Source organism: Oncorhynchus tshawytscha, linkage group LG26 (genome assembly GCF_018296145.1).
Source record: "Oncorhynchus tshawytscha isolate Ot180627B linkage group LG26, Otsh_v2.0, whole genome shotgun sequence".
NCBI lineage: Eukaryota > Metazoa > Chordata > Actinopteri > Salmoniformes > Salmonidae > Oncorhynchus > Oncorhynchus tshawytscha.
This window is the reverse complement of record NC_056454.1, coordinates 46027900-46041431: the sequence shown is the minus strand read 5'-3', so window position 1 is coordinate 46041431 and position 13532 is coordinate 46027900. Positions and strand designations below refer to the sequence as shown.

The following is a 13532-nucleotide window of genomic DNA, read 5'->3' as shown; positions in this document are numbered from 1 at the left end:
TGCTGATGATCTGGTGCTTCTGTCCCCAACCAAGGAGGGCCTAGAGCAGCACCTAGATCTTCTGCAGATTCTGTCAGACCTGGGCCCTGACAGACCTGGGCCCTGACAGAGCTGGGCCCTGACAGACCTGGGCCCTGACAGTAAATCTCAGTAAGACCAAAATATTGTTCCAAAAAAGGTCCAGTCGCCAGGACCACAAATACAAATTCCATCTAGACACCGTTGCACTAGAGCACACAAAAAACGATACATACCTCGGCCTAAACATCAGCGGCACAGGTAACTTCCACAAAGCTGTGAACAATCTGAGGGACAAGGCAAGAAGGGCCTTCTATTCCACCAAAAGGAACATAAAATATCGACATACCAATTAGGATCTGGCTAAAAATACTTGAATGGGTTATAGAACCCATTGCCCTTTATGGATGTGAGGTCTGGGGTCCATTCATCAACCAAGACTTCACAAAATGGGACAAACACCAAATTGATACTCCGCATGCAGAATTCTGCAAAAATATCTTCCCTGTACAATGTAGAACAAAAAAATAATGCATGCACACAGAATTAGGCCGATCCCCACTAATTATCAAAATCCAGAAAAGAGCCATTAACTTCCTTTTAGGTAGTTGTAGAATTTATTCCCAAACCTTCCACAAGAAAGCAATCACCTACAGAGAGATGAACCTGGAAAAGAGTCCCCTGAGCAAGCTGGTCTTGGGGCTCTGTTCACAAACACAAACAGACCCCACAGAGCCCCAGGACAGCAACACAATTAGACCCAACCAAATCATGAGAAATCACAAAGGCATTTACTTGACACATTGGAAAGAACTCACAAAAAACTGAGCAAACTAGAATGCTATTTGGCCCTAAACAGAGGGTACACAGTGGTAGAATACCTGACCACTGTGACTGACCCAAACTTAAGGAAAGCTTTGACTATGTACAGACTCAGTGAGCATAGCCTTGCTATTGAGAAAGGCCGCCGTAGGCAGACCTGGCTCTCAAGAGAAGACAGACTCTGTGCACACTGCCCACAAAATGAGGTGGAAACTGAGCTGCACTTCCTAACCTCCTGCCAAATGTATGACCATATTACATATTTCCCTCAGATTACACAGATCCACAAAGAATTTGAAAAAACAAACCCAATTTCGATAAACTCCCATATCTACTGGGTGAAATACCACAGTGTGCCATCACAGCAGCAAGATTTGTGACCTGTTGCCACAAGAAAAGGGCAACCAGTGAAGAACAAACACCATTGTAAATACAACCCATATTTATGTTTATTTATTTTCCCTTTTGTGTACATTTGCACATCGTTACAACGATGTACATACAGTATTTGAACACACTGTACATAGATTTTTCTATTGTGTTATTGACTGTATGTTTGTTTTAGTCCACGTGTAACTCTGTGTTGTTGATTTTGTCACACTGCTTTGCTTTATCTTGGCTTTATCTTGGCTTTATCTTTATCTATCTTGGTCGCAGTTGTAAATGAGAACTTGTTCTCAACTGGCCTAACTATTCTTTTGGAACTTCTGTATGTGTAATGTTTACTGTTAATTTTTGTTGTTTATTTCACTTTATATATTCACTTAATATATTATCTACCTCACTTGCTTTGGCAATGTTAACACATGTTTCCCATGCCAATAAAGCCCTTGAATTGAAATTGAATTGAGAGACCAGAGATAGTGAGACCAGAGAGAAAGAGAGAGACCAGAGAGTGAGAGAGAGACCAGAGAGAGAGAGGCCAGAGAAAGAGAGAGACCAGAGATAGTGAGACCAGAGAGAGAGAGAGAGAGAGACCAGAGAGTGAGAGAGAGACCAGAGAGAGAGATACCAGAGAAAGAGAGAGACCAGAGATAGTGAGACCAGAGAAAGAGAGCGAGAGAGACCAGAGAGACTAGAGAGAGAGACCAGAGAGACTAGAGAGAGAGACCAGAGAGACTAGAGAGAGAGAGAGAGTGAGAGAGAGACCAGAGACCAGAGAGCGAGAGAGAAACCAGAGAAAGAGAGAGAGACAGCGAGAGAGACCAGAGAGACTAGAGAGAGAGAGACCAGAGAGACTAGAGAGAGAGACCAGAGAGACTAGAGAGAGGGAGACCAGAGAGACCAGAGAGAGAGAAAGAGAGCGAGAGAGAGAGAGAGCAGAGAGAGACCAGAGTTGGAGAGAGATGCAGAGAAAGCAAAGGGAGAGAGAGGTAGAGAGAGATTGGAGAGAGTGCGTGCAACCAAGCTGCTTAAGGCCTGCTCTGCTGGACAACCGTTACAATCCACTAATCTCCTGACTGGCAAGGAGGGTAGCATTCAGCATACAGCACGTCACAGTCATTCTCCACAGTCCACCCATCTCTACTGTTCCTGACGGGGAACAACAGTATCCATTCACCAGGTTCACAGGGCCAAGCTCAACACTGGATTCATGACCGCATAGGGCTGGAAAAGTGAATTACATATTTATACACACATCCATAAAAACAAGTCGAAAGAAAGTCCACCTTACGGGCACTCTATCCCACACAACATTAGGCTACATTAAACACCCTTTCATTTCCCCTTAATCACAATTAGAAAAGGTAAGAGAAAGACTTAAGACAAGCCTATTTGATAACAATGGTCGTTTTGAAGGATTGTCCATTTTACAAAAGACACCTCTCACATAATCCAGTACAGGGTCAAAGGTCAGGCAATGGCTATCCACCAGAGTCCTCTCACATAATCCACTACAGAGTCAAAGGTCAGGCAATGGCTATCCACCAGAGTCCTCTCACATAATCCGGTACAGGGTCAAAGGTCAATGCTGTCTCAGCCTCCAGTATCTATGCTGCAGTAGTTTATGTGTCGGGGGGCTAGGGTCAGTCTGTTATATCTGGAGTATTTCTCCTGTCATATCCGCTGTTCTGTGTGAATTTAAGTATGCTCTCTCTAACTCTCTCTCTCTTTCTTTCTTTCTTTCTTTCTTTCTCTCTCTCAGAGGACCATGCCTCAGGACTACCTGGCCCGATGACTCCTTGCTGTCCCCTGTCCACCTGGGCGTGCTGCTGCTCCAGGTTCAACTGTTCTGCCTGTGGCTATGGAACCCTGACCTGTTCACCGGACGTGCTACCTGTCCCAGACCTGCTGTTTTCAACTCTCTAGAGACAGCAGGAGAGGTAGAGATGAATGGTCGGCTATGAAAAGCCAACTGACATCTACTCCTGAGGTGCTGACCTGTTGCACCCTCGACATCCACTGTGATTATTGTTATTTGACCCTGCTGGTCACCTATGAACATTTGAACATCTTGGCCATGTTCTGTTATAATCTCCACCCGGCACAGCCAGAAGAGGACTGGCCACCCCTCATAGCCTGGTTCCTCTCTAGGTTTCTTCCTGGGTTCTGGCCTTTCTAGGGAGTTTTTCCTAGCCACTGTGCTTCTACACCTGCATTGTGTGCTGTTTGGGGTTTTAGGCTGGGTTTCTGTACAGCACTTTGAGATATCAGCTGATGTACGAAGGGCTTTATAAATACATTTGATTTGATTTGAATGGCTATCCGCCAGAGTCAAAGACTTATCGAAATTACACTGGAGACAATGTTCCTGGTCTGTGGCACGACCACCTGATGAGTTGTACACTGTTGTGAGGGTTGTTGAGGTTTCTGTCTGTACACTGTTGTGAGGGTTGTTGAGGTTTCTGTCTGTACACTGTTGTGAGGGTTGTTGAGGTTTCTGTCTGTACACTGTTGTGAGGGTTGTTGAGGTTTCTGTCTGTACACTGTTGTGAGGGTTGTTGAGGTTTCTGTCTGTACACTGATGTGAGGGTTGTTGAGGTTTCTGTCTGTACACTGATGTGAGGGTTGTTGAGGTGTCTGTCTGTACACTGATGTGAGGGTTGTTGAGCTGTCTGTCTGTACACTGATGTGAGGGTTGTTGGGCTGTCTGTCTGTACACTGATGTGAGGGTTGTTGAGCTGTCTGTCTGTACACTGATGTGAGGGTTGTTGAGCTGTCTGTCTGTACACTGATGTGAGGGTTGTTGAGCTGTCTGTCTGTACACTGATGTGAGGGTTGCTCACAACAACACCGTGACTGCTACTATAAATGACTCCTGAAGAAAAAGCATCATGGATGATAACAAAAGACTGCGAGTGAAAGAGGGAAATGAACAAATTACACGGAGAGTTAGTGGCTTGACGACTGTTTGTTGATGCTCAGTAGGTCAGTTTAATTGAGACAGGAAATGCTCTGCTGTACCGCCTGCCAAACAGTTTATGCGGTGTCAGATTTCTCCATCGCCCTCTGTGACGAACAAAGGGCCCCCCGCGAGGCTCCCGCGGCCTTGGCTATTCAGATATGACAGGCCTGGACCATATGACAGGCCTGGAGGCTGTGTGAGATGATTTCCCTCCCCCAGGTTCCCACCAACAGCAGGGACAGGGAGGATCTAAGTCTATCAACATTAGCTGAAAAGCAACATGGACTATTGATTGCAATTACACAACCGCCCCCCAATTACACAACCGCCCCCCAATTACACAACAGCTGCTTTCTAGCACTTGTGCGTTAACAGATAATTTGTAGCTGTCATCAACGGGCTAAGACCATCAGCCCATCAGACCATCAGCCTATCAGACAATCAGCCCATCAGACCATCAGACCATCAGCCCATCAGACAAACAGACCATCAGACCATCAGCCCAACAGCCCATCAGACCATCAGCCTAGTACACCAGAGAAGATAGCTTCCACACCTTCCCAAACAAGGAAAGCAGAGCTAGAATACAGAGCCCTTAATTTGAGAGGAATATTTTCTAAAGTGGCCAAGGCATTTCTGTTTAATCTAATAATCGGGACAGAGAGAGAGCGAGAGAGAGAGACAGAGACAGAGAGAGAGACAGAGAGAGAGAGAGAGAGACAGACAGAGAGAGAGCGAGAGAGAGAGAGAGAGAGACACAGAGAGAGAGAGACAGAGAGAGAGACAGAGAGAGAGAGACAGAGAGAGAGACAGAGAGAGAGAGAGAGACAGACAGAGAGAGAGAGAGAGAGAGACAGAGAGAGAGAGACAGAGAGAGACAGAGAGAGACAGAGAGAGAGAGAGAGAGAGAGAGACAGAGAGAGAGAGAGAGAGAGAGAGAGAGAGACAGAGAGAGACAGAGAGAGAGAGAGAGAGACAGAGAGAGAGAGAGAGACAGACAGAGTGAGTGCTAAATCCTGTTTTGTTTCAAAGGTAGACTTTTGAGTTGCTGCCGTCACCACCAGCATCAGCAGCAACACATTCAAAGCTGATGACGTCCATTATGGTTCTAATGGTATTCACAGAGAGAAACCTGGGTATTCACAGAGAGAAACCTGGGTATTCACAGAGAGAAAACTGGGTATTCACAGAGAGAACCCTGGGTATTCACAGAGAGAAAACTGGGTATTCACAGAGAGAACCCTGGGTATTCACAGAGAGAACCCTGGGTATTCACAGAGAGAAAACTGGGTATTCACAGAGAGAACCCTGGGTATTCACAGAGAGAACCCTGGGTATTCACAGAGAGAAAACTGGGTATTCACAGAGAGAAACCTGGGTATTCACAGAGAGAAAACAGGGTATTCACAGAGAGAAACCTGGGTATTCACAGAGAGAAAACTGGGTATTCACAGAGAGAACCCTGGGTATTCACAGAGAGAACCCTGGGTATTCACAGAGAGAAAACTGGGTATTCACAGAGAGAAACCTGGGTATTCACAGAGAGAAACCTGGGTATTCACAGAGAGAACCCTGGGTATTCACAGAGAGAACCCTGGCTCTGCTCTGGGCATGGAGAAACAGAGAGACATCTCAGGGATGGGCCCTATCCACTGGCACGTCACTCTACTCCAACAATAAACAAAGGGTCTCTGCCCAGTGTGTCCTCTCAGAAACATAAACTGGCTAATAAGTAGAAGAGTGGACAGTGTATGCTTCCAAAATCCAACATTTGCATTTATCCAGTCCATGACTTTCTAGTTTGAGCCATACAATATCTACCGACCAAAGAGAATCTATTCAGCTCATTATGACTTCTTAGTGGCCATTTTGGATTACAATCTTTCAGACAGAAAGAGTACATACATTTGTGTTGTAATGTAGACTGAAATCCAATCGTCCAGAATGGTGGGGGATCCGTCACAATCTCCCCGTTACATTGCTGAAAGAGATCCTGCTCTGCCTCTGAGGGTATTTACATGTTTCACCGAGGAATTACTTACAAGATGTGTGTGTGTGTGTGTGTGTGTGTGTGTGTGTGTGGACAGAGGTCTCGTGTGCAATCACATTCCTGTCCCATTCCACTGAGAGTCCCCACTTCACCAGAACAACAGAGCTGTGCTTCCAGCTTCATGACTCCTACCAGCCACCATACGTTGGCCGCCAGTTGGAGGACGTCAAATAATATTCATGCAGCAGCTGTAACCAGGCCATTCTCAACTTGGGAGTTGTCCTTAGTCGGTCATATTCACAATGGCTTCCTTCTAAAAATGCATATCCCTCGTCTCCTCCTCCTCCAGAATCCTTTGTCTGAATAAATAATATGAAGGTGTGGTGACAGAGAGCCTGGACGGTAACAGAGAGCCTGGACGGTAACAGAGAGCCTGGACGGTAACAGAGAGCCTGGACGGTAACAGAGAGCCTGGACGGTAACAGAGAGCCTGGACGGTAACAGAGAGCCTGGGTGGTAACAGAGAGCCTGGACGGTAACAGAGAGCCTGGACGGTAACAGAGAGCCTGGACGGTAACAGAGAGCCTGGACGGTAACAGAGAGCCTGGACGGTAACAGAGAGCCTGGACGGTAACAGAGAGCCTGGACGGTGACAGAGAGCCTGGACGGTAACAGAGAGCCTGGACGGTAACAGAGAGCCTGGACGGTAACAGAGAGCCTTCGGTTACTTAGTAACTTCTTCCAGAAAAGTTTGAACAATGATGTAACGGTTTTTCTCCTCTTTGTCTGAAGAGGTGAGGCGAGAAGGATCGGAGGACAAATATGTGGCGTGGTATTTATTTAAACACATTTAAAAACATAGAACTCACGTCCTGACCAACTAAAACAAACAATTAACACAATAACTAGGGTCAGAACGTGACAAATTACTCCGAAACCACAACAAACACAGTACACACACACACACACACACACACACATACACACACACACACACACACACACACACACACAAGTGTAAGCTCCTTTCTCCCAGAGCATTTGCAAAATGTATATTTAGGTATCAAATCAAACTTTATTTGTCACATACACCGAAAACAACAGACCTTACAGTGAAAAGCTTTACTTACAAGCCCTTAATCAACAATGCTGTTCAAGAAGAGTTAAGAAAATATTTACTAAATAAACTAAAGTAAAAAAATCGAATCAATCAAAAAGTAACACAATAAAATAACAATAATGAGGATATATACAGGGGGTACCGGTACCGAGTCAATGTGGAGGCTATATACAGGGGGTACCGGTACCGAGGCAATGTGGAGGCTATATACAGGGGGTACCGGTACAGAGTCAATGTGGAGGCTATATACAGGGGGTACCGGTACAGAGTCAATGTGGAGGCTATATACAGGGGGTACCGGTACAGAGTCAATGTGGAGGCTATATAACAGGGGGTACCGGTACAGAGTCAATGTGGAGGCTATATACAGGGGGTACCGGTACCGAGTCAATGTGGAGGCTATATACAGGGGGTACCGGTACAGAGTCAATGTGGAGGCTATATACAGGGGGTACCGGTACCGAGTCAATGTGGAGGCTATATACAGGGGTACCGGTACAGAGTCAATGTGGAGGCTATATACAGGGGGTACCAGTACCGAGTCAATGTGGAGGCTATATACAGGGGGTACCGGTACCGAGTCAATGTGGAGGCTATATACAGGGGGTACCGGTACAGAGTCAATGTGGAGGCTATATACAGGGGGTACTGGTACCGAGTCAATGTACAGGTTAGTCAAGGTCATTTGTAAAGTGACTATACACGGTAAAAACAATTGGGGGGGAAGCTGTTAAGAAGCCTTTTGGACCAAGAAGTGGCGCTCCGGTACCACTTGCCGTGCATTAGCAGAGAGAACAGTCATGACTATGGTGGTTGGAGTCTTTGGCAATTTTTAGGGCCTTCCTCTGACACCGCCTGGTGTAGAGGTCCTGGATGGCAGGCAGGTTAGCCTTGGTGATGTACTGGACCGTACGCACTACTCTCTGTAGCGCCTTGTGGTCAAAGGCCGAGCAGTTGCCATACCAGGCGGTATCAGGATGCTCTCGATGGTGCCACTGTACAACTTTTTGAGGATCTGAGGACCCATGACAAATAATTTCAGTCTCCTGAGGGGGAATAGGCATTGTCATCACAACTGTCTTGGTGTGTTTGGACCATGATAGTTTGTTGGTGATGTGGACACCAAGAAACTCTAAGCTCTCAACCTGCTCCTCTACAGCCCTGTCGATTAGAACGGGGGCGTGCTCGGCACTCCTTTTCCTTTGTCTTGATCACGTTGAGGGAGAGGTTGTTGTGCTGGCACCACACTGCCAGGTCTCTGATCTCCTCCCTATTGGCTGTCTCATCGTTGTCGTTGATCAGGCCTACCATTGTTGTGTCGTCGGCAAACTTAATGATGATGTTGGAGTCGTGCTTGGCCCCACAGTCATGGGTGAACAGGGAGCACAGGAGGGGGCTAAGCATGCACCCCTGAGTGGCCCCCGTGTTGAGCATCAGCGTGGCAGATGTGTTGTTGCCTACCCTCACCACCTGGGGGCGGCCCGTCAACTGTGGGACATTATATAGACTTGTGTGCCTTTCCAAATCATGTCCAATCAATTGAATCTACCACAGGTGGACTCCAATCAAGTTGTAGAAACAATTCAAGGATGATCAATGGAAACAGGATGCTATTTAGCTTAATTTCGATTCGCATAGCAAAGGGTCTGAATACTTATAAGGTTATCTGGTTTTATGTTTTATACATTTGCAAACATATAAACCTGTTTCCGCTTTGTCATTATGGGGTATTTTGTGTAGATTGATGAGATTTGTATTTAATTTAATCCGTTTTAGAATGAGGCTGTAACATAACAAAACGTGGAAAAAGGGAAGGGGTCTGAACACATTCTATATACACTGTACATGTGATATTTCAGTTTCTATTCGTTAATACATTTGCCAAAATCTCTAAAAACCTGTTTTTGCTTTGTCCTTATGAGGTATTGTTTGTAGATTGATGAGGGGGGTTATTATAGAATAAAGCTGTAACATAAATAAAAAGTGGAAAAAGTCAAAGGGTCTGAATACTTTCCACATACTATATATAGGACAGACACTTAATAACCGTATTCCTTATGATTCATTGTTTTACTGTCTGTTTTGCCATTTATTAATGTGTTATTCAATGCGTTTCTATGGGCTATAGTCGGCCAAATTCAATATTTTATCAAATAATTGTTTTATATATCTTTTTTATTTTATTTCATTTTTACATTCATGGGTCTTAAAATTCTAAATTAAATAGTTAAACGATCAATCTTAAAACAATTCCATATGTTAGCTTAGTAGAATCCCCTCTACCCCAAAGGTTAGACTTTTTTAATATCCATAATGATCCATGTAGCCTATAGGCCTACCGTTGTGCTGCTGCGTGCCTCTATCTCATCTGCATATTGGATCAACGAAAGAAGGATGGGATTGAGCTTAATGGAGGATCAGAGGGTGAAACCTGTTTAACTAGAATGGAATAAAACTCAATGAAGTGAGTGAGGCAGGTGAAGATGACAAAACACACCTAAAGAAATGTAAACAAATAAAAGGTAAAGTCAAATAGTATGTAAAACCTCCCAACATGGAATGCATCATTTCATGCGTTCAAGTACTTATACAAAATGGAATTCAGATCTTATTGGGACACATGTTGAGTAAGAGTATCCTAGCGCTCCACCAGCTGACCTCCGGTCAGAACTCTAGAGACACATGGACAGGTTGGGTGACACCTCGATGGGCTACAAAGTAATAACACACAAGGCACAATGGCAGACTGATGTATGATAGAAAAAAAGCGAAAGATTACGTAGAGAAAGAAGGTATGGAAATGGTACACTTACAATAAACACGGAGGTCCTGACAACCTCAGAGACACTTTGCCTTAGTTCAGCCGCAGTGCCAGGTTTACTTAGTCCCCTTGTAAATTTCCTGGTCTCCGGATGTACTGGAACAGACATTGTCGAGTTCTGCCTTTCATCAATTTCTTTCAAGAATTGATTAAACGTCAAATAAAAGTTCAAACTGAATTCATAAACCGGTTAATGAATCAGTTTATTCAACCCCACTAGTGCGCACATTGAGTTTGAAACTGGATCATGTTTAGGTGGTTGAGTATGCCTTTTTGATCTCATCATTTGCACCAATTACAAGTGAAAGTTGTATTTTATTACTTTCACCTGTAGCCGTTACATTCCCCCGCGGAGTTATTGTTGTCATAATAAACCATTCTTCAGAGCTGTCACGGTCTCATTACCGCTGCCCCTCCGTCTCCAAATGCTCGGTGACGGTGTAGGCTCATGCGACGACGTCAGCCAGAAGAAATCACGAGTATTCTGCCAGCAACACAAATAACGTCACGTCCATATGGTAATGTTGAAACCTTCAAAATAAAAGCCCCCATTTCAAAACATTGCAATGTGGATAACTAATTTAAAGAATAAATAATTGTAATCAATTGCCACTTTTATTGTACCAACAAGAAAAGGCAATAAGTATAAAAACAAATAAAACATAGTTTAAAAAAAAAAATTCAGCCTAATAATGGCAAAATACAATGTTCACACTGGTATGTTGAGAATACTGGGCTGTAGAGACCTGTTATAGACCTGTTATAACGACTAGTGATGGACTGGCATACCTGTTATAACGACCAATGATGGACTGGCATACCTGTTATAGCGACCAATGATGGACTGGCATACCTGTTATAACGACCAATGATGGACTGGCATACCTGTTATAACGACCAATGATGGACTGGCATACCTGTTATAGACCTGTTATAGACCTGTTATAACGACTAGTGATGGACTGGCATACCTGTTATAACGACCAATGATGGACTGGCATACCTGTTATAGCGACCAATGATGGACTGGCATACCTGTTATAGCGACCAATGATGGACTGGCATACCTGTCATAACGACCAATGATGGACTGGCATACCTGTTATAACGACCAATGATGGACTGGCATACCTGTCATAATGACCAATGATGGACTGGCATACCTGTCATAACGACCAATGATGGACTGGCATACCTGTCATAACGACCAATGATGGACTGGCATACCTGTCATAAGGACCAATGATGGACTGGCATACCTGTTATAATGACCAATGATGGACTGGTATACCTGTCATAAGGACCAATGATGGACTGGCATACCTGTCATAAGGACCAATGATGGACTGGCATACCTGTCATAAGGACCAATGATGGACTGGTATACCTGTCATAAGGACCAATGATGGACTGGTATACCTGTCATAAGGACCAATGATGGACTGGCATACCTGTTATAATGACCAATGATGGACTGGCATACCTGTTATAATGACCAATGATGGACTGGCATACCTGTCATAAGGACCAATGATGGACTGGCATACCTGTTATAATGACCAATGATGGACTGGCATACCTGTTATAAGGACCAATGATGGACTGGTATACCTGTTATAATGACCAATGATGGACTGGCATACCTGTTATAATGACCAATGATGGACTGGCATACCTGTTATAAGGACCAATGATGGACTGGTATACCTGTCATAAGGACCAATGATGGACTGGTATACCTGTTATAATGACCAATGATGGACTGGTATACCTGTCATAAGGACCAATGATGGACTGGTATACCTGTCATAAGGACCAATGATGGACTGGTATACCTGTCATAAGGACCAATGATGGACTGGTATACCTGTTATAAGGACCAATGATGGACTGGTATACCTGTCATAAGGACCAATGATGGACTGGTATACCTGTCATAAGGACCAATGATGGACTGGTATGGTCATAAGGACCAATGATGGACTGGTATATCAAGGACCAATGATGGACTGGTATACCTGTCATAAGGACCAATGATGGACTGGTATACCTGTCATAAGGACCAATGATGGACTGGCATACCTGTTATAATGACCAATGATGGACTGGTATACCTGTCATAAGGACCAATGATGGACTGGTATACCTGTCATAAGGACCAATGATGGACTGGTATACCTGTCATAAGGACCAATGATGGACTGGTATACCTGTCATAAGGACCAATGATGGACTGGTATACCTGTCATAAGGACCAATGATGGACTGGTATACCTGTCATAAGGACCTAGATTAACATAATGCTGATGTTGATGGCTGCACCTTTTAAATCAACTCAAGGGCAATCTTGATATGTACCAAGTAAAAGCATCAGGTCAATCGCTTAGCTTAATTAACAAATTAATTATTTTTGAGGTGGTTTTAGATTAGATGAGGTATTTCTTTGTCTTATTTTCATAGATATTTGCTTTACGTATGTCACGGATGTGAAACGCTAGCTTAGTTAGCGGTGGTGCGCGCTAAATAGTGTTTCAATCGGTGACGTCACTTGCTCTGAGACTTTGAAGTAGTAGTTCCCCTTGATCTGCAAGGGGAACTACTAAGCTTTTGTGGAGCGATGGGTAACGATGCTTCGTGGGTGACAGTTGTTGATGTGTGCAGAGGGTCCCTGGTTCGCAACCGGGTATGGGTGAGGGGATGGTCTAAAGTTATACTGTTACACATACAAGAAGATGCACTGCGATACGATGAGAGACAGTGTAGGCCAGACACAACATCAAACACACACATTCATGAAAAAACAAACAACAAGAATGACAGTTTAAGGACTCTTACCCCTCCCTTCCACAACACAACTTCCAGCGCACGTTTACTGTGATCACTGTGGCTGTACTCGCTTTAAGTTACAGTTTTAACAGTGGTCAAGTATGCTACTGTGGCTATTTGATCATAATGTAGGCCTACCAGAGTGACCCACCATCAAAAACAATGGAGAAAAATGTATCCCATCATATTTTAACATGGAAATAGCTGTTCTATCATTCCGCCTACAGTAGCAGCCAATATGTAGTGCTCAATGTAGGACCTACATTCCATGAGTTGTGTTGTTTGATGCAAGAAACCACTCTACAAAATAAAATACATTATTATTCCCATACTATTACTACAAAGAATCAGTCAAATGATGCTTCCCTCTGCCTATTGGCTACTTATTCAAGCCTGTCTCAAAATATAACACTACCCCTTTAAGGCTACACCATTTAGAGGGAACATTGGTCTCAATTAATCCAAAGGTTGGGTTCTTGGACTTGGGTCTTGGACTTGGGACTAATTCATTGATCATCCTTATCTGTCCAAAGTGTCAGAAAATACAACTGATTGTTACTGGGCCTCTGTCTTATTTAAAGTCCTAAGA

The 13532-nt window shown here is 44.2% G+C and overlaps 1 protein-coding gene across 3 annotated transcripts in view; it reads right to left on the bottom strand.

Moving 5' to 3' along the window:
* The window catches only part of LOC112224885 (dedicator of cytokinesis protein 9-like), a 176600-nt gene extending 166041 nt beyond the window's left edge, over positions 1-10559 (bottom strand). For all 3 annotated transcript variants that reach the window (XM_042306723.1, XM_042306714.1, XM_042306719.1), the window contains exon 1: positions 10110-10559. In XM_042306723.1, the coding sequence (XP_042162657.1) occupies positions 10110-10226 (117 nt within the window). In that variant the 5' untranslated portion in view covers positions 10227-10559. The remainder of the gene's footprint in view (positions 1-10109) is intronic.
* Positions 10560-13532: the final 2973 nt, after the last annotated feature.